Genomic DNA, 21,562 nt, shown 5'->3' on the forward strand with positions numbered 1-21,562 from the left:
CACTTGCTAGCCTTGCCCTGGTCCCTGCTCCTCTCCACTTCCTAGCCTTGCTCTGGTACCTGCTCCTCTCCACTTCCTAGCCTTGCTCTGGTACCTGCTCCTCTCCACTTCCTAGCCTTGCTCTGGTACCTGCTCCTCTCCACTTCCTAGCCTTGCTCTGGTACCTGCTCCTCTCCACTTGCTAGCCTTGCTCTGGTACCTGCTCCTCTACACTTCCTAGCCTTGCTCTGGTCCCTGCTCCTCTCCACTTCCTAGCCTTGCTCTGGTACCTGCTCCTCTCCACTTGCTAGCCTTGCTCTGGTACCTGCTCCTCTACACTTCCTAGCCTTGCTCTGGTCCCTGCTCCTCTCCACTTCCTAGCCTTGCTCTGGTACCTGCTCCTCTCCACTTGCTAGCCTTGCTCTGGTACCTGCTCCTCTACACTTCCTAGCCTTGCTCTGGTCCCTGCTCCTCTCCACTTGCTAGCCTTGCTCTGGTACCTGCTCCTCTCCACTTGCTAGCCTTGCTCTGGTACCTGCTCCTCTCCACTTCCTAGCCTTGCTCTGGTCCCTGCTCCTCTCCACTTCCTAGCCTTGCTCTGGTCCCTGCTCCTCTACACTTCCTAGCCTTGCTCTGGTCCCTGCTCCTCTCCATTTCCTAACCTTGCTTTGGCACCTCTTCCTCTGCACTTGCTCTGGCACCACTTCATGGTCTAGGGCTAAACATGCTGGAAATGGCTTGGACTGCTAAACCCCGGCCACAGCCACTAAGTGGCTGAGTGCCCAAAGTGTTAAGCCCAAGACCAGGAATTAAAGAGTGGTAACTGGAAACAGCAGTGGAAGTGAATCGATGTGGGGAGTATAAACGGTTTGTTATTTTAACCTACTCTGACCCCGGTTTTAAATTTAACTTATTTCTTCGGAATACCCCTTTAAAGCAAAGGTGTCGCACAAACAACAATATTGGTACATGACCTTTATAAAAACCTATAAGATTAACTCTCTATGATATCTGCATTGCTTTCAAGTCAGAGGAATGTACCATGTTCTAAGTAAACAGGCAGAAGTAGTGTAAAAAACAACTCACAAGACAATCTTGAAACAACACTCAACAAAAGTTTTTGAGCTCCTACTGAGATGACCAGGTCTTCAGTCATGGTCTAGGTAGGCAGTATATCAACCGAATTAGAACATTAACCCTTTCCTGACTGAGCTATTTTCCATTTTTGTGTTTTTCACTCCTTGCCTTCCCAGAGCCTTAACTTTTTGTTATTTTTATTTTCACATAGACGTACGAGTGCTTGATTTTTGCAAGACGAGCTGAACTTTTCAATAGCTCCATTTAATATTGCATAGGATGAAGTAGGAAGGTGGAAAAAAATTCCAATGGGGTGGAATTGGAAAAAGAACACAATTCTGACAGTTTTATGGGTTTTGTTTTTATGATGTTCCCTATGTGGTAAAACTGACCTGTGCTCTTCATTCCCTTGGTCGGTACAATTACAGCATTAGCACATTTATATAGTTTTCTCAAAACAGGGGGGAAAAAAATAAAAAATACCATTTTGGAGTGTGTATGACTTTTTGATCACTTTTTTACAGTTTATTTTTAATATGGGATGAACTAAATTTTTAGAGATTTATTTTAAATATTTTTTCACTTATGTTAAATCCCCTTAGGGGACTTGAACATGTAATTATTATCGCTTTTACCACATTACAATTGCAGTCTATGGAAGATTCATTATGTTCCTATAGAAACTATCGTTGTGGTGGCTTCGGATCCTTCAGAGGGACCGAGGCTACCACAACTAACGGCTCCTCCGACCACGGTGCCAGGAAAGCCACCTCAGATGCCATGATCAAAATTGACCACAGCATCTGAGAGTTTACATGTCTGCGATTATTGTTATTGTCAATCGTAGACATTAACTCCAGGTGTCTGCAGTGTGAAACAGCAGAAACCCACCAGCTATGGCATCTGGTCCGCTCAGGAGCTGGCTCCATCTTTAAAGACCCAACGTTCGCCGTACGGCAGCAATCTGGAAAGGGTTAAACAGGTGCATAAATATTTAAATTCACAGTGTAAACAAGTCAGGGCAAGAAACAGTATTCTAATGGGAAAAGGAGCAGTCCAGCTCCGCAGGGACTCTTGTTGACCTGATAGCTAGAACAGCCACCCTTCACTTTGAGGTTTTCCGATTTGCTTATTTACTATATCCTTGTGCATGGCAGGTTGACGACCGGATTAAATGGTCTAAAAACCGCACTTTCAAATATCCTCTCAAGGAATATTATATTTATGGAATGAGTTCCCCATTAAGAATTTCACCAACAAGCCAGAGGAGAGCATCTCCCTCTCTGGAGGACAGAGGGCATTATTTCAATAGGTACTGTGTAATGCTTCATTTCCCCAGTAGGGGCACTGTATGACAACTGCACATTTGCTCAAAGGTTATTATGCAGATTATAGCTGATCAATTGGTTTCCAGCAGTAGAACTCTCGCTGGTTAATTTATTTTGGTGGGAATTCTTCTGATAAAATGGGATTGTCCTATGTGGATAACTCCATTATGGTTAAAGGGGAATTCTGACTGCAAAAATGCTGATTCTTTATAAAATAAAAAGTTATAGAATATTCAAATGTTGTCTCATGGTTGTCAACAGGAAACTTAAATTAAAAGGACATAAATCTGTTCAGGTGCTGAACACGAAGGAGAACGACGCATTACAAGAACGAGATCTGATAACTGTACTATGACAAGTTGTGCAGCTGTGCGTCCATCACACCACCAGGACAGATTTTATTCCACTGGATATAAATGGAGTTTTCTACTGAATGGCAGCAGCAGGCATAAGGAATCAATGCAGAAAATACTATGAACATTTCTATAATTTCATTATACAAAAAATAACCTTTATTTGCTGAATTTGGAATACCTTTTAATATTTGCTATATCAAAAATAAGAAAGACTAGAGTGAACAGTTTAAATGAGAGTGGAAACCGCTACCGGATAACAATGGAAGGTATTGGGGATGTCTACACATAGGGGGGAATTTATCAAGCCATACAGTCCAGAAATCTGGCTTCAAAGAGTCACATAAATAGGACTTTGAGGATTTTTGGGCTTATTTGTGCATAACTGTTGGGACATTTTTCATTTTTGCACCACACCCTCTGGTTTTAAAAAGTAGGTATAACTAGCTATGTCAAAGGGGTTCTGTCATCAGATGTGTCACAATAAAACAGTCTCACCTGAGATATGTGCGCTTGACAGTTGAACATCATGGTCTGGGTCTCAACTTTCTAGTTGGCCACTTTCTTGAAAAAAATAATGTTTTATAATAGGCAAGCGAGCCTATGGGAGCAACGAAGGCAGTGCTGTTGCACCTTGTTGCTCCCAGAGGCTCCGCTTTCTGTCCTTTATGCCGCATCCCCACCAGTGACTGACAGGACCAGGCAGTGAGGACATACGTGCAATGTATCTGATGACAGAACCCCGTTTAAAGTATACAAATAACGTATACGTTAAACGTACGCCTGTATGACTGTTGACATACAGTGGCATCCGTTCACCATAGAGTTCCATTGTAAAAAAAAAATATGTATTTTTTTTACTATTATAAATAGTACTATTATATGGTGTGCTGAGTTTTTTTGTATCCTTTTTTCTAACGTATACATCAAACGGAGGCATAAAACGTGATGTGAACCCACCCTAAGGGTTAATGCACACGACTGTATGCCCTCCAAGACATACGGTCCGTGAGCGAGCCATATGTCCCAGAATGGCATACATCGTGCGCACGGGAGAGCACAGCATCACAGGTTACTATGATACTGTGCGCATCTGGCAGCCCACGGGACTATTGTCCTGCACTCATATGAGTGCAGGACAATAGTCCCGCGGGCGGCCCAATGCGCACAGTATCATAGTAAACTGTGATGCTGTGCGCACGATGTATGCCACTCCGGGACATGTGCCCCAATCAAGGACCGTATTTCTCGGAGGGCATACGGCCGGGTGCATGAGCCCTAAGGTAGACATTACAAAAAATGCATATAGGGTAATGTGACCCCTGCATGTAGGGTCCAGCACAATAACGATGAACAAGGTTATGGAGAAGCAGCAGGTAGTGCCATGTTGACTACTGGATCCATTGTAATATTGTCACATTACACTAAAGAATACTTTGCACAAGGCATATTGTGTAATTCTTGTATAAAACACAAGACACTGATGATGGATAGAAAAAAAAAAGCGGTAGTCTGGAAAAAGGCCAGATGGTTATCATATCCTTTTTATTTCTATGGTTCTGGTTCAAAGTTCACGTCTGTGTTCAAACACTTGCATGTAACATTGAATCTCAAGTACAGAGTCTTTTCTTGCCAAAATATATAAAAGCTGCAGAGGAAACCAGAACCTCAATATTATCTGCTGTCCTTCTTTTATCTAGAAAGCAAGCAACATTAGGGAGTCTGAAAGAGGAGAAAACAGCTCGTATCAGGAATTACAGTGGGAGTCATTAAGGCCTCATGCTCATGGCTGTTGATCGGCGATTTCGAGCATTGGGCAACATCCATGTGGATTCCGCAGACGGACCCATTCAACTTGCACTACTTTTGTACTTTGGAAAGGTGTTGGTCCCAGAGCTGGACCCTGCATCTATCAGACCTATATGGAGTATCTTGTGGATATGCATTAAATGAGATAAGTAAGGCTACTTTCACACTTGCGGCAGAGGATTCCGGCAGGCAGTTCAGTCGCAATCCGGACACAAACTAACGGCATTATATTTTTTTCGCATTTTTAAAGGTCAGATCGGAAAGCTGGATACGTTTTGCCGGAACACTTAATGCCAGACCCAGGACTAATGCACTTCTTTTTTTATATATATATATATATTTTTTTTTATTATTAATCTTTATTATTTTATTTTATCATACAACTTCCTTCCCTCTCTTTAGTTTCCCCCCTTCCTCCCTTCTACCACCACCCCCCCCCCCCCCCCCCCCCCCCAACCACCGGATCCCATCCCCAGGCACTAATACACTTCAATGTAAATGAATGCCGGATCCGGCATTCCGGCAAGTGATCAGTATTTTGGCCAGAGAGAAAACTGCAGCATGCTGTGGTATTTTCTCTGCCCAAAAAAAACGTAAGAGGGACTGAACTGATGCATCCTGAACGGAGTGCTCTCCATTCAGAATGCATTAGGATAAAACTGATCTTTTTTTTATTCCGGTATTGAGCCCCTGTGACGGAACTCAATACCGGAAAACTTTAACGCTAGTGTGAAAGAACCCTAATATGACAGCAGAAAAGAAACAAGCCATTTGTCAGGGCTGGAGACTTGACCTGTTGTCCAGCCTCTAAAAAAATGAATTTAGGAATTATTCATTCTACTAACTGTTCCGATATCTGTTCGCCGTGTCCCATTGTATGCCGTGTGGGCTGGTTGCCGGATACTTGTGGGGGTGTATCTAGGGCCATATGTCGATGTGGGGGGCACATCCGCCTCTGTCTCGTGCGTACTGGCCACGGATACTTGTGGTGCATTTACTGATTTCTGTGCCTCCAGGTGCTTGCACCAGAGTTTCTGAGTCTGAGGGTCAGCTGCCAAGTACACCGGGACCATACCAGGAGGAAGTGGACTGTTGCTAAACCACAGCGAAGTCCACATCCCAGTATAGGGATTAAAGGGTGAATACCAGGGAAATGCCAAAATAACGCCCTTAGGGTTTGGCCCAACGTCAATCCAGTTGCTTGCCACAGTGGTTCCACACTTCCACTGATCTGTCTTGATTGGTACCAGCGGATCCGTAACATTAACATTGCAAAGCTGAAAGAAATTCAGAAAATGCACAAGGACTTACCAGTACTGAGGGAGCCTAAGCAGTTTCCCATACAAAGCCGTGCTAAAGGCAGGTATCATTGGGACAGAGGGGCAGTAGATTCCTTTGTTGTCCAGGTAAGTGAGCCCAGCTTGGAACCCGAACACCTGTAATAATGATCATAATTACGTATTATCTACATTTGTAGGTATATAGACCATCACAATCCAGCAACAGTGACACGTCTATATGTCTGTAACGGTGAATGATTGAGAAAAAGAAAAAAAAAAAAAAAAAAAAACTTGGTTGGCTGCCAATTATGATCTTGGCTCTGAGCTTTACAAAAAGGAGTGAAAGAAAAAACTCCAAGCTGCACTTTTATATATTTAACGCCCTAAAATGTTATTCAACCGCATTTCATTTTCAGTAATGAAATATCCCCTTTAAGACTACATTTTAATACAACTGTAACAAGACACGTTAGTGTTTCTTTAATAGTTCAAATACAAATGCTCAAGGCACAAAAGAATTCCTAAACATAGTAAAAGGGGTTTTCTGTGAATCTTATATTCATGACTTATCCCCAGGATCCTTATTAAGGGGCCCTATTACCGACATCCCAGCCACACGGTATAACTGTCGGCAGGGATCAGGGAAGCATCGGCCCAGGAACTGATAAGGTAGAAACCGTTTTGTTCACATTTTCATGGGGTTGGAATATTCTAATAAGTACAGATCTGAATGGCATGTAACTTGTCTAAGCAATGAAACAATCTGAACGTATTATATATATATGTACAGTCTTTGCTCTCCCATCCCACATTACGTGTTGATGATTTATCACATGTCAGGAATCAGACTAGCCTATTGTACAAGACCCCTCCAAACATCTGTCCCAGAACGACCTGTTGGGATCCATAATTGGTTCCATGTCCTCATACACATGAGCAATTCTGTTTCTTTGTGATGACTGTATCCCAGCGCTTTGATGTTTTAACTAGGTACCTCAATGATCTGTCTATGTATTTCTTTGTTAGCCTTTACAGGTCAGAGAAAAGTTGCCTTTTGGGTCCGCGATATGAACATTTTACATTTCAATTCACTTCCAGGCACAGATATCTTTTGCCATTGATCTTTATCTATGCTGTGTTTTAGACATTCCCAGGAAATTGATTCATTGGGGGGGAAAAAGGAAAATTCTCCATATATACCAACACAATAATAATAGCAACAGAATATATACTAACGGTAGCATTCTTGCTTCATATGTGACTTACCACGTTATTAAAGGGATTTACACACCATTAACATTTATCAGCATTCGACATGATAGCTGATTTAGGATATAATGGTGAGGGGATGACAGCCGGGACCCCTGCTAACCATCACGATTGGGGACAATGGCAATGTGGAGAGCAGTTATGTGGGGTTGGCTGTATGTGCACTGCCTATTCCATACAAGTAGACAGGTAGGTGATAGACATTAAAGAGGTTGCCCACGAATAGTGGAAATAAAGGGCATGGGAGTAGAAAATTATCTTATACGTGGGGTTTTACAAATTTATTATTTTTTTTTTGCAGATAGCACCCTGTCCAATTCATTTCTATGAGGCCATGCACACACATTTGTGGAACAGCCAGACATTCGAAAATGATAAAACACGTCCTATTCTTTTCCAGACTGCGGATGAAAACAACCCTCTTTATTCATTGGAATTGGAGTGAGAACAATACAGAATGCACATGAAAAGTATCCATAGTCTGCAAATCAGTTTTTTCGCCGACCAAATTAAGGACACAGGCAGCCATGTGCACGAGTATTATATAGCACGATTATTGGCGTCCATAGGAATGCTCATTTATGATAATTGGCTGGTATAATTGATCAGCACAAAGATACCTGGCTATTGGCAGCACATCTCCCTGTGTAATCAGATAATGAACAGAACAGAATGAGGGAGGGAATCATTCCTTGTGCATTCAGTTTGCAGCACAGCACCTGTAGAAAACCCCAGTCATTGGGAATAGCAGCAAAGTGTCAAACTTCTCGAACCACCGCTGTGACCAGTGGTTGGCTGCCACAGTCACTTATCATCCCTCATCAATAGAGATGGCTATTCTCATCCTCAATATCCACCAGAATAGGACTTGTGCTATAATTTTCGGAACACATGTGTGGACCCACAACAAATATGGATGTATGCAAGGCCCCTATAGAAATGTGGCTTGAACACGGATGGAAAATATGGCCATGTGCAAGAGGCCTAATAATAATGACCTATCCTCAAGATAGGTCATCAAAATCTGATGGTCAGGAGTCCGACACCACACACCCCCTCTAATCAGCTGTTCTGCAGTATTTCCGGCACCAGAACTACATAGCTCCATCCATGGTGTAGAGGACGGAGCTGGTTACTGCAGTGCTGCTCCTGAATGAGAGCAGCACTGCACTACTGAAATAGACAGAGCTGTGTAGTTCAGAATCTGCTGCAGAAGAGCCGATGGGTGAGCGGTATCGGACTCCCACCAATCAGATATTGATTACATATCCTTCAACATTAAAGTACTGGAAAGCCTCTTTAAGCAGAGAAGTCAAAACACTGTTGTTATCGGCTAGGGACCCCTTTATGTGAAGCTTTAATGAACTGAATGCCCCACATAAAGCATACCGGAGGTGAAGGGAAATAAGATGATACTGTACCTTCAAGTAACAGTGAGCATAGCAATGATGGAGCAGGTTGTCTGAGGGCTGGCTGAGACTGCTCACCGTCTGGACCAGTTGCTCTGCATACATTGGCACCGTATGCTCAAAGTTGATTTTGTCAGCAAGTATTTTGACTGCAGGAAGAGGTCGTATGGGCTGAAAACTGGATGCGTTTAAATTGCTGGTGGAATGCTAAAAATAAGAAAAAGGTTTAATTATTGCTATTCCATTAACAAAATGTGTGTCAAAAACAGTATTTAGGCCGATGATGGAAAATGAACATTCATTCAACTTTTGGCTGCTTTCACCGTACATGCGGCAATGACCGGGAATGATCACTGCGTCCATCATTCAGCCCCATACAGTTTTCTTCTTTGTCGGCAGCGCAATCCCGTTTACCCAGGGCAATGTCCTGCCAGCAAACAAGGATTGTAGGTGCTGCAGGAAAGAGGTCATCACCCAACGAACAAGCTGTTTCCTGTTCGTCGGGTGATCAGTGGCACCTTTACATGGAAACAATTATCTGGATTTAGCATTCGTATGAACGCCCGTCCCCAATACCTGCCCTGGTCCTCAACCCATGTAAAAAAAACCTTAGGGCATGCCATCAGTTCCTAACCAATGAGTTCCAAGGAGTCAAGGATATTATTGGTTACCTAATTTGCAACCAAAATAGCAGGTAGTGTCCTACAGCAAATGTCAGTGCCCCAGACACACGAAAAACTATTTTGTCAGCATTTATCCTATGTGCATGAACGGCGTCACTGAGAAATGATCTAAAATGGTACATGGCTGAATAAGTCCCTCTAGTAACCATAGCAATTTCCTTCAAAGGCAACCATGGTAGCTTGCAAAAACTTGAAGTTAAAGGGAACCTGTCATCAACTGTATGCTGATCTCACTGAGGGCAGCATAAAATAGCGACAGAAATGCTGATGTCAGCGGTGTGTCACTCATCAGCTAAAAGTAAGTGGTTGCCGAGAACCAGCATCACAATCATTGCAGTCCAGGCCTTGAAAAGAGTCACATCTACCTGAGAAGAGTCCTGGTTATTCCTAATCTCCTGCTCTCTCACCCATCTGCTGATGATTGGCAGTTCTCTACTAGAGAGAAAGGGAGAAAACTAGGTAGAAGACTGTCAGCCATCAGCAGGTGGGCAGGAGAGCAGGAATTCATGGATAACCAGGACTCTTCTCAGGTGGCCGTGACTCTTTTCCAGGCCCAGTCTGCAAGGATTGTGATGTTGGTTCTCGGCAACCACTTACTTTTAACATATAAATGACAGAGCGCTGAAATCTCCTGTCTCGACTTTATTCTGCTGTTAGTATGGGCAGCATAAAGATGATGACAGGTTCCCTTTAGGCAAAACTAGTAACTGGTTCTGAAGCCCCAAAAATGCCAATGCAGAAAAAGGAAAAACAATGAGGATTAAAAAAATAAAAAGCTGGTAAGTAATAAAGCAAGTCTGTAAAAGTAAAAGTCAGAGCCAGAAGCCGGTCAATTATCTTCAATGGAAATGACAAAAGCCTCTTCAAGGAGATGCACATTTTGTACAATAAAAAATAAAACGGAGACACCATCACCTGGAGTCCAAGGAGCGGCTTGAGCTGACATAGGTAAAAAGTAGTTCAGTGTATGTAGCACTGTGCTACTAGACAGGCAAGCAGTGCATGTACTTCAGTAATACATCACCCACATTAGCCGACAGCTATCCCTCCCCTCATTTACGTGCTTGCTTGGCCAAGTAGGCAAGTGTTCTCAGCAGTCAGTGGCTTATCTCATGGTGAACAAAAGGATCGGGCGATTGAAATGTAACTTGCCCAATCCTTACCAACCCAGACATCTGGTATTGTGGGTGTCAGGAGGCGCTATATACATCACATGAACGTCATGTCCTGCCCGAATTGGTGGGTTTAGTCGACATAAAAGTAACATGTATGGCCTGCTTTAAGGCTCCTTTAAACAGGCAATTATAGGGAATAAACAGTTCATTCCAGATAACTGCCTGCTTCTTACAGGAGGTGAAAGCTGCAGCAATTCCCTCCACTATATGGAGATGAGGAATGGCTGCTATGATCGCTCGTCCCCATCGAGCAGGGATGACCAACCTGCGGCTCTCTAGCTACAATTCTCACCATGCCCTGCTGTAGGCGGATAGCTGTAGGCAGTCTGGGCATGCTGGGACTTGTAGTTTAGCAACAGCTGGAGAGCCGCAGGTTGGCCATCCCTGCCATAGAGAATGACTATTTCTGGGCAGCAGATCACTGTTTAGACAGCACAATCTGTTGCCCAAAAATGATGATTTAGGCGACTGCCTCCGCAATGCTTTCACCCTATGAACAAGCAATCATCGGACCGGCGGCACCTTTACACAGGGCAGCGTTCCTAGGAATTATCCTTCCTGGTAAGTGCTCAATCCCTGATCTGTGTAAAGGGGTCTTCGGGTGAAGATAATATAACCTGAGGGACCACGGAGTGTAGTGCTAAAATTAAGCTTTGCCATTTAAGTCATTTTAAAGAATAAATGTTATTACAATGATATTATCAGAAATCCTCCCTGTCGATGTGGATCTGGAGACTTCTGATCAGAACGACTTCCAGGTCTATTGCATTATACCTACTTAACTGGACTCCATTAATAAACTCCATTCCAACATAAAGCAATAAATTACACCGCACCTTCTCGCTTGTTACCAAGTCCACCCTGCTGATGACCTATTCCTCCCTACATCGTCTCAGCGCGGCTTCCCACTCCAAAACACAATGGCCGTCTCATGCTGCACCCATCAAAGAGAACTCTTCACCTCTATATGTCAGACTCTCCCCTACACTCCAACAGTTTTAGCAGGCCCCAACAACGATTACCTACAAGAACGCTATTAGATAAATTTATCATTTCTGTGACATGACAGCAATTTTACTAACCCTTCCCTAATATTTCCAGATGTTCTCTCTAATAGATGACTTCACTGCATCTTATATACATATAAGGTTTCTCTAACATTACGCAAAATGTAAGCGTTCCCTAAAGTAAGCGTGTATCTGAACTACAACCTACTGATTGCACCCAGCTGGGCTGATGCTACATATCATTTGTTATTAGGGTCTTCACATAAAAATGTTCATGGTCTCTCAGTTGCTTAGAAGTTTCTTCAAACCTTACAGGGAGGAGGTATCTCCCTTGCTAAAGGAATACAGTAAAAATGACAACATTTTATCAAAAACTGCAACCGCCTGATGAAATGCAGACAACCTGTGTGAAGCAGGTGCCACTATAAATCGGCTGATAATTGTCCTCTTACGTCAAACCTGAAACTACTGAGGTCAAGGCACATCATGACCCTCTGGGTAGTTCTGGAGACAAAGGGGGACATTTATCATGAGGGTAATATCTCAAGTCAGTTTTCCTTGAGTCTGCTTTCGCATACTTTGCACCAAATTTTTCAAATGGCTTTGGGTCTTTTTCTTAAGTTAACATAGGTAACCATGCTCACTTTCCCAGCGACTTTTCAAAACTGAAGTAAAAATGCAAAAAGTCTAAAAAAAATAAAAAATGGTGCCAAAAAAGTCGCAAGTGCCTTACTTTTTGAAGACGGGATTTTGGAGACTGCACGGCTTGATAGATTCTCTCTCTTTAATCCCCCCACCCCCAAAGAATTTTGATGTAATTACGAGGATTCCCAATGCAAAATACATCTACTAACGTGAAATATTGAACACAGCCCTCATTTCCTAAAGCATCAGCTTTTGATAATAAATCAGTTCAAAAGGCATCAAAATCCCTCGCTAGTAAAGCCCCTAATTCACGTAATGGTATTATACAAGGGATGATTGGTTTCTGTTAGAAGAAGATGAAAAAGGACAGGAAATCAGGCAGATTACAGAAGATGTGAGAGGGAAAATATGGAACAGAGGTAATCAATGGCAAATTTGTCAATCGCAAAATGTAAAATTGTGACATCGAAAGAGAGATGGAAAAAATATCACAATCTCTCTTCGACAACCTCACTCAGGGTTACCTTCAGTGCAATTTTTTATGGTATTAAAAATAATAGAAGGCTCGGCCCTTAAAAAAAAAAAAAATCGGGACAAAGGGTAGCAGGGTGGCTCAGTGGTTAGCACCGGTGCCTTGCAGCGCTGGGGTCCTGGGTTCAAATCTGACCAAGGACAACATCTGCATGGAGTTTGTATGTTCTTCCTGTGTTTGCGTGGGTTTCCTCCCGCACTCCAAAGACATCCTGATAGGGAACTTAGGGACAGTGTGATGCTAATGTCTGTAAATCGCTGCGGAATATAGTAGTGCTATATAAGTGCATACAATAAATAAATATGTACAGGATTTTGCTGATTTATCAAAATCTTTAGGCAGATTCAGACAACCATAATGCGACCACAAGACCCAGGCCTCCGATGATTCTACAGAACAATCCTCCATTGTACTCTAGCTTCAGTTCTCATGGACTGCGGATACTCTGGCTCTTGCAGCCATAATACATTATTTCAAAAATAAAAATTGAGGCCCTAACACTGGTGTCTGAAACAGTCCTTACTTGGGTACTAAATACTTAATATCTCCGCTCAAAAAATATTTGATGTGTCACAGTGATATACAGGCTGTAGATTTTCTATTAGACCGTAGTACAGTGATATACAGGCTGTTCTATGTCCCCAATTACTTGTCAAAAGGGTTTTCTGGGTTCACAATATTGTTGTTTTTTTTCCTTAAGATGGGGCATCAATATCAGATCAGTGGGGAGTCTGACCCTTGGCACCCCTGTTGACCAACCGTTTGAATGCCCTGTGGCGCTTGGGCAGGATACTCCCGCTTTAGCCTAATCATGTGAATGGCACAAAGCTGCAATAACCACAGCCATTACATTACCCTGATATTGATTGACTATCCTACGAATAGCCTATCAGTTTTGTGAACCAAGAAAACCCCTTTAATACCTTTGTTAGAAGAGGGAGTCAAAGCTGGCCTTCGTGAGATTCTAAGTCCTTACCTTTTGTCCCATTATGACAGGCAATAGGTGCCCAAGAAGATTGAATTCTGCCATCGTCAGTGTAATTGAGCACTTAAGTAACGTGACACAAGTCAGTCGTGTAGGTATGTATTCCTCCAAAGTTGCAACTTCCTCAGTGGTGGGCAAAGTCTTACACTCCTCCTGCAGAACTAAGGAAAATATATCATTTTATTGCACTTTCTGAATATGATGTCTTTGACAGTGAGAGTACATACTTTAAAGAGGACCGGACACCGGTCCTGACATATGATTTACTAAATTATTTTATTGCCCATGAAAAAAATATATATATTAAGTTTATTGACCACATTTCATATAACTTTATGCTGTTCCATTCCTCAGTTAATGCTACTAGAAGTTCATTCAAGGGAATATAAATATATAGAGGTTTCCTGTTCTGTTCAGATCAGTTGCCATCGCATTGTCGTCACAGGCAGAATTACACTGACAGATAGCACCTCTGTGTAAATAACATTGGATCCACCATTCACCGTAGGTGATATCACAGCTTATCTACTTCCTCCTGACCGCTGCACAGGGCACACAGCTTGTCTAGAAAACTCTCCCATAGTCAATGAGGTCCCCTCCTGACCATTATGTCTTCGGTCCATGTAACTGCTCTCAAACAAAAACAAAGTCTTGACATATTTTAGTAGACAGTGCGAAAACTGCAGGATTTTAGTAAAAAAAAAAAAAAATTGTGACATTAAAAAACATATATGTCTACAACAAAAACCTGAAGCCACATTTATTAAGACCATTGTTTTAGACTCCGGTCTTAATAAAGCCCTAAACTGGCGGTATATCGCCGAAGGCCTCTCCATAAGTTCGCCGCATGCAGCGCCAGTTCTAAATGTAAGACAGCTTCCTTGCTGTCTTACATTTAGACCATTTTCTACGCCTAAAACAGGCATAAAAAATGGTGAACGACACAACCACAATTTTAGACCTGGCGTGAGCGGAGCAAAGTCACAGATAGCGCCGCAACTAGGTGTTGCGCCGCCATTTGCGCCTGAAATACTCCTAATTTAGGCGCATTTCAGCTTAGTAAATGACCTCCTTAATTTAAACAAGAAAGAATTTTCTAATGACACACTTTCATGAATCTGCAGGCGGGGTAACCAGTGGGGGGATGTCTCTGCACAGTCTGAAACTGGCAGCACTAAACGCTCACTGTTGGATTGTGAAGAAACACCCCCTCCACTGGTAACACCCAGTTGCAAATTATTTTTTCCAGTAGCAATAACTGAAGAACAGAATGCCATAAGAATAGATGCTCCAGAATTTTTATTACATGGGGAAAGCAAGTAGTTACTAAAACAGACATGTCAGGAGAGGTGACATCTCTTATTTCGGTAGAGGAAGGAAAAGCGGTAAGGTTCTTATTTTATCTTGGCTCCAAATATCTATTGATTTTACAAGATAACATACAAATCTATTGTTACATTGATCACAATGTCAGAGAGTTCTCCGATCCATACCAGGGTGGGAGCTGCAGTACGCCTCATATTCATGATCAAAAGAACAGGCCACCATTTTCATGATCCTATGCACAGAGCTGCTGTCCAGTCGGAGGTCAATGGGTCCGACCACTAACCGCTTGATGGACATCTCCTGGACGTTGCCGTTCTCATCTGCTTTGGCAGCTGGAAACTCTTGCTGGTTTAAAGAACCTGGAACAATAAAGCACTAATAAATGTCTCACCTCAGCACAACAGGTCCTGGTAATTAGATGATTTACAACCAAGACCGGTAGGAAATTTCATGAAAATAAAATTGCGCCTTTTATTATTTTGTTTACGTATTACGATTATTTATGTCATTGTACCAGCCGGCAATACATCCCAGATATTACATGGGGCTATCACACCAGGGGGGAAAGGTGGTTATAATTTTTCCTTACTCCGATTTCCTCCCACACTCCAAAGACATACAAGCTAGGAAGCTTAAGTTGTGAGCCCCATTGGAGACAGCTTGCAGCTTGATGATAATGTCTGGAGAGCGCTCCATATTGCAGGTCCATATAATTTGTTACCCAGCTTTTCTGAAAGGCTATGGAACTATTTGGGAGTTAGGAGAAGGATTTATTTAGGTAAACTTAGTATTTAGCAGTCCATATTGCAGGTCCATCTAATTTGATACCCAGCTTTCCCAGGAACCTAGATGACAAATCTGTCTAGCTATGCTACAGTAAAGAGGATTTGTCAAGTGAAGTCTTGCTCAGCTATTACAACTAGGTATTCTATAATATTGGGCATTTACTAATTCACAAAGGTGGATCTGGCATTTTGCAGTCTGGGAAAATTGGGTAACAACCTCTGCAGAGAAGTAATGCAAGCTGCACGTGGTACATACCTTCCGTACCCACTGCATCCATAAATATAGTATCAGGACAACCATGAGTATATAGCTATGCAGATTAGCTATTCAGCTGTATGTACTGACTGCTTCTCCCCGTACAAAATCATTGCTTCTGGGCAGCAGAGTGCTGTTTAGACTGCATGATCAGCTGCCTGGGAGCAATGATTGAGGTGTCAGTACTTCAGATAGTTTCACTTGTTCATCAGGTGCTCTGCGGCAACTTTAGAAGGGCCGATTATTGGGAATGAGCGTTTGCAGGAACAATCATTCATGATAATCAAACTAAACATCGGACTGTGTAAATACAGCTTTAATGTTTTCATCAATCGCCTTCATCCAAATTCAGTGCACGCAGCAGTTTGACTCTCTGAATATTTGACGGGATGTGGCCGGATATCTGCCGGTCTCCATTATAGTCAATGGGGCTGGACGAAGCATTATAAACAATCGGCAATGCTGAAATGTACGGAGATCTGGCAGGCTGTTAGGCTATTTTCACACTAGTGTTTTTGCAGGATCCGGCAGGGATCAGCAAAACCGCTTCCGTTACTGATAATACAACAATCTGCATCTGTTATGAACGGATCCGTCATTAACTCCATTAAAAGTCAATGGGGGACAAATCCGTTTTCTATTGTGGCAGAGAAAACGGATGAGTCCCCATTGACTTGCATTGGGGGTAATGCCGGATCGGTCTTGCTCTGCATCTCAGGATGGAAAGCAAAATACAACATGTTGCGGTTTGCTCTCCGTTATGGGAACGCAACGGAATGCATTTTGGAGCATTCCATTCTGTTCAGTTTTGTCCCTATTGACAATGAATGGGGATAAAACTGAAGTGTTTTTTTTCCGGTATTGAGCCCCTATGACGGAACTCAATACCGGAAAACTTAAACGCTAGTGTGAAAGTAGCCTTAGTGTGTAACTAGCCTTAGCTGACATCATAGACAAGTTTGTAGCCTCTCCAGCTAATATTATCTGATCGAAGTGATGGACATAGACAGACTGGGTGTGTCAGGGGCACTGAAGACCTTACTCTACAAAGGTAAATATCCAAGGTAAAATTGAGGACAGACTGTCAAGGACCAGGTGGCAATGAAGGAAGTGTTCGTTTCTGTTATTCAAGAGAAGACAAACAGAAGAGAAAGGAACTTGTACCTTTGCCGCTAGTACACTCCATTGTGTACAGGTAATCCATGTAGAGTGCCCCGAACCTCTGCATTCCCACTATCTCTGTGTATGTCTCCTATCAACAAAGCAAAGCAAACATGGCTCTAGTTCAGCACGAGAGAGTCCCCGGATTACAACAGGACAGACAAAGTATCAGAGACAAGTGTGTGTTTGGGTTCGAGTGTCAACACACAGCAAAGCTTATCTGTACAAAAGAACAGATGTTATCCTAAGAACTTACCTTGTCAAGATAGGTAATGAAGCCTCTATGGGCCCTTCCTGAGCAAAACCAATAGCCATACATCTGCAGGACATCTTTACCCAACAGGATAATGAGGTCTAGTTAATAAACAGCTCTAACTGGGCACCAAGGTCTGCTTCGCATCCTTACCATGGTATAGATTTTATATGGATTTTTATTCTTTTTTTTTCCAACACTTAGGCAGATATATTAGTATTCATATTTACGGCAAATATTGAAGTGCCTTTTCCTCTAAGGGTATGGCCACATATTCAGGTTTCTTGATGCAGTTTTGGATTATAAAAAGAGAAAGCATAGAAGGTGTTGTCTCACTTCAGCAAATGGCATTTATCATGTAGACAGAGTTAATACAAGGGAGTTACTAATGCATCATGATTGTCCATATTTCTTCCTTTGCTGACTGGATTCATTTTTGCATCACATACACTGCTCGTGTCAAGGGGTTACGACGACCCTGCAAACCAGCAGCAGTGGTCGTGCTTGCACACTATAGGAGAAAGCGCCGGCCTCTCTTGTGACTGGGACCGGCCACTGCTGCTGGATTGCAGGGTGGTCATAACCCCTTGAAACGAGCAGCGTATAATGTGATGCAAAAATGAATCAAGCAAGCAAAGGAAGCAATATGGACAATCACAATACATTAGTAAGTGCCTTGTGATAACTTTCTCTACATAATAAATGCCATTTGCTGAAGTGAGACAACCCCCTTAAGGACAGATACAGCTTTTCCTCTTTTTTGAATTCACTCATGGTTCTGGCTTCCAAAAATGGAACAAGAATTCTGAATATGTGGCCGTACCCTTATGTCTCTTTCACACGAGCGATATGGAATGTTTCAGGGTCTGTTCAGCCAAAAACTGATGGTTTTGCATTAGTTGAGTCGGTTTGTCCGCAATTGTGTTCAGTGTTTTACTTTTTTCTATCAGGTTTGCATCAGCTTTTCATGTATGTGAAGAAAAACTTCTAGCATCGTCTAGCAACCATCAGTGAAAAATGGACTGAATCCGGATGTCATGCAATGCACTAATGTTTTTGTTCACTAACCCACTGACTTGAATGGACCAGTCCTGCATGAAAAACGGATGAAGACAGAACATGCTGTGATATTTCCTGAACTTAAAGAAGGTCAGTGAAAAACAATTCTTATATTTAGGCTACATGCACACGACCGTGTGCCCCCAGGGGCCGTATTGCGACCCGCATACAGCAGGTCTGCAATACATGGGCACCGGCCGTGTGCATTTCGCATCGCGGACCCATTCACTTGAATGGGTCTGCAATCACGGAGATGTGGAACGGAGGCACGGATCGGAACCCCACGGGAGCACTACCGAGTGCCGTTGGAAGTTTCTTTGCGCTATTCTTGCTTTTAAAAAAAAAAGATGAAAATCTTAGGCCTCTTTCACACTTGCGTTGTCCGGATCCGGCGTGTACTCCACTTGCCGGAATTACACGCCGGATCCGGAAAAACGCAAGTGTACTGAAAGCATTTGAAGACGGATCCGTCTTCAAAATGCTTTCAGTGTTACTATGGCACCCAGGACGCTATTAAAGTCCTGGTTGCCATAGTAGTAGTGGGGAGCGGGGGAGCGGTATACTTACAGTCCGTGCGGCTCCCGGGGCGCTCCAGAATGACGTCAGAGCGCCCCATGCGCATGGATCATGTGATCCATGCGATCACGTCATCCATGCGCCTGGGGCGCCCTGACGTCACTCTGGAGCGCCCCGGGAGCCGCACGGATGGTAAGTATGCTGCTCCCCGCTCCCCACTACAGTTTACCATGGCTGCCAGGACTTTAGCGTCCCGGCAGCCATGGTAACCATTGAGAAAAAGCTAAACGTCGCATCCGGCAATGCGCCGAAACGACGTTTAGCTTAAGGCCGGATCCGGATCAATGCCTTTCAATGGGCATTCATTCCGGATCCGGCCTTGCGGCAAGTGTTACGGATTTTTGGCCGGCCAAAAAACGTTCCGTTCCGGAACGGAAGACATCCTGATGCATCCTGAAGGACGGACTGTCCATTCAGAATGCATTAGAATAATCCTGATCAGTATTCTTCCGGCATAGAGCCCCGACGACGGAACTCTATGCCGGAAGACTATAACGCAGGTGTGAAAGGGCCCTAAAGGTGCCCATAAATATCAGATAACGGTCAGTCACAGCTGTCGATTTCCGCAGGGCCAGCTGAGTAATGCACATGGAGGCGTCACAACTCTCATCTGACAGTAGATTTTCTTCTTCGCAGCCTACTGCCAGGCATCTGGTAGCGACCTATTCCTGTCTTCCCCACTGAGGGCACGTACAGTACAGGGGGGGAGTCAGGGGAATATCTGTGGACCAAATGATTGTTGTTGTCAGCGTCGGACTGGCCCATCAGAGGATCCCTAGATGTGCCCAGGCTATTACGCCCACTATTCCACCATAGTGGGCCCCAAAGGTCCAGGAGAAAAAAAAATCCCATTTGGGGCTGCCTTTGGAACCAATCATTAGGGTCTTTATCTTTGAATCAAAACCTATTAGACTTTATTGACGATATCAGGTTTGGCCCTGACAAATATTTCCTCTGGTGGGCCCAAGGAACCCGTCTGACACTGATTGTAGTGTATCTGTTTTATGGATTTTAAGGATTTTTTTATATTTACAATATGTTGCGTTACATTTGAAAATATTTATCTCAGTTTAGATACTCGACTACTTTGAGACATGATTTGATGAAAATGGAGAAACAAAAAGCACTAAAACAGAACAGAATAATTTTGGTTCACCACATACTTCAACTGAGTGGGTTCCCACCACATTCCACTTGTGTCTGGGACCGTCAGAACCCTGTCATGTTCAATTTGGCCAGTGCTGGCTGGCATTAGTGGGAAATTACCATGCTGAAAACAAGGAGTTTCTTTTCCATGGAGTCATTCAGACACAATATGGCAGGATAGTTAGGATTAGAAACATCAAACAGACCATGGATAAAGCAATTTTCAATGAAATTATCTACAGTCCCTGCCAGGTAGGATGCCCCTACTTGCACTCTGAGTAACGTGACAACCCTAAAGCCTAAAGGAAATGTTTGCTTAGTGGTTACAGAAACTTATTTTTTTTCCTGATGTTAGTGGCTGGGGATGTGAAATTTTCAAGCAAATATCCAAAAATAAGAAAAAATATAATTTGCAAAAAAAGAATAACATCATGTTCTTCCATAGCAGATTACATACCGAACATCCACAACAAATTACCATACAATATACTGTACGTGTATGAATGGGGATTTACATGTAGCCTGTCTGTCTGCTGCAGATTTTCAGAACTTCAGCATGCCTAGGTTGTAGCAGATTTGCCACAAATTTAGTAGTACAAAGGGTGAAAGCCAAGGCACATCTGTCACAAACTCCAGAGTAAGGGTGCCTTCATTCTGCGACTGAAAATCTGTTCCATTCACCTGAATCGAGACTTGCAGAAATTCACGAGCTTGCTGCCCCTTTCAAATAAAAGGAACTGATCTTCAGTCGCGGAAAATTCTGCAACCCAATCCGCAACGTGTAAGTACTCCCTTACCCTAAGTTCACACCTGAGCGTTTTACAGCGCGTTCAAACGCGCTGTAAAACGCTCAACACATGAAAACCAATGCATCCCTATGGGAATGGTTCTCACCTGGGCGTTTTACAGCGCGTACGATCGCGCTGTAAAATGCCCGACGCATAATCAAGTACTTGAGCTTCTTTGGGGCGTTTTGACGCGCGTTTGTGGCCATAGGACACTGCAGTCAATCACACAAACGCGCGTCAAACGCGCGTTTACTATTACAAAAAAACGCGCATAAAAACGCGCGTTTTACGTGCGTTTGAGAAACGCTCAGGTGTGAAAGCAGGGTAAGACAGACAGGTTTTGCATTCAATTCACAGCTGATTTTCTCTGCAGGGCCAGAACGAGAAACATGGGAAAATATGATCAAAAAATGACCTAAACATTTCATTACCAGGGTCTTTTTGGCTCATTAAAGGGTTTTTGGTATATAAAGTTTAAAGAGGACCCTTCCCCTTTCCTGACATGTCTGTCCTAGTAACTACAGTACTGGCATTCCTCATGCAATTAACTATTATGGAGCGTCTTTTCATATAACTGGGTGTTGTGCTGTTCTTATATTATTCCTAACAGAAAATAATTTGTAAATGAACAACTGGCTGCTACCATTCCCATAATCAAAGGGGTCTGTCCCTGCCTAGCCT

General features: G+C 43.1%; 1 protein-coding gene across 7 annotated transcripts in view; it reads right to left on the reverse strand.

The window, feature by feature from the left end:
• VPS13B (vacuolar protein sorting 13 homolog B) overlaps positions 1–21,562 on the reverse strand; it is a 988,099-nt gene that overhangs the window by 812,619 nt on the left and 153,918 nt on the right. For all 7 annotated transcript variants that reach the window (XM_044295329.1, XM_044295331.1, XM_044295327.1 and 4 more), the window contains 5 exons: positions 17,063–17,150; positions 15,025–15,216; positions 13,523–13,692; positions 8,517–8,711; positions 5,858–5,982 (listed from right to left, as the gene is read on the reverse strand). In XM_044295329.1, coding sequence (XP_044151264.1) covers positions 5,858–5,982; positions 8,517–8,711; positions 13,523–13,692; positions 15,025–15,216; positions 17,063–17,150 — 770 coding nt within the window. The remainder of the gene's footprint in view (positions 1–5,857; positions 5,983–8,516; positions 8,712–13,522; positions 13,693–15,024; positions 15,217–17,062; positions 17,151–21,562) is intronic.

The sequence above is a fragment of the Bufo gargarizans genome, chromosome 5 (assembly GCF_014858855.1).
Source record: "Bufo gargarizans isolate SCDJY-AF-19 chromosome 5, ASM1485885v1, whole genome shotgun sequence".
NCBI lineage: Eukaryota > Metazoa > Chordata > Amphibia > Anura > Bufonidae > Bufo > Bufo gargarizans.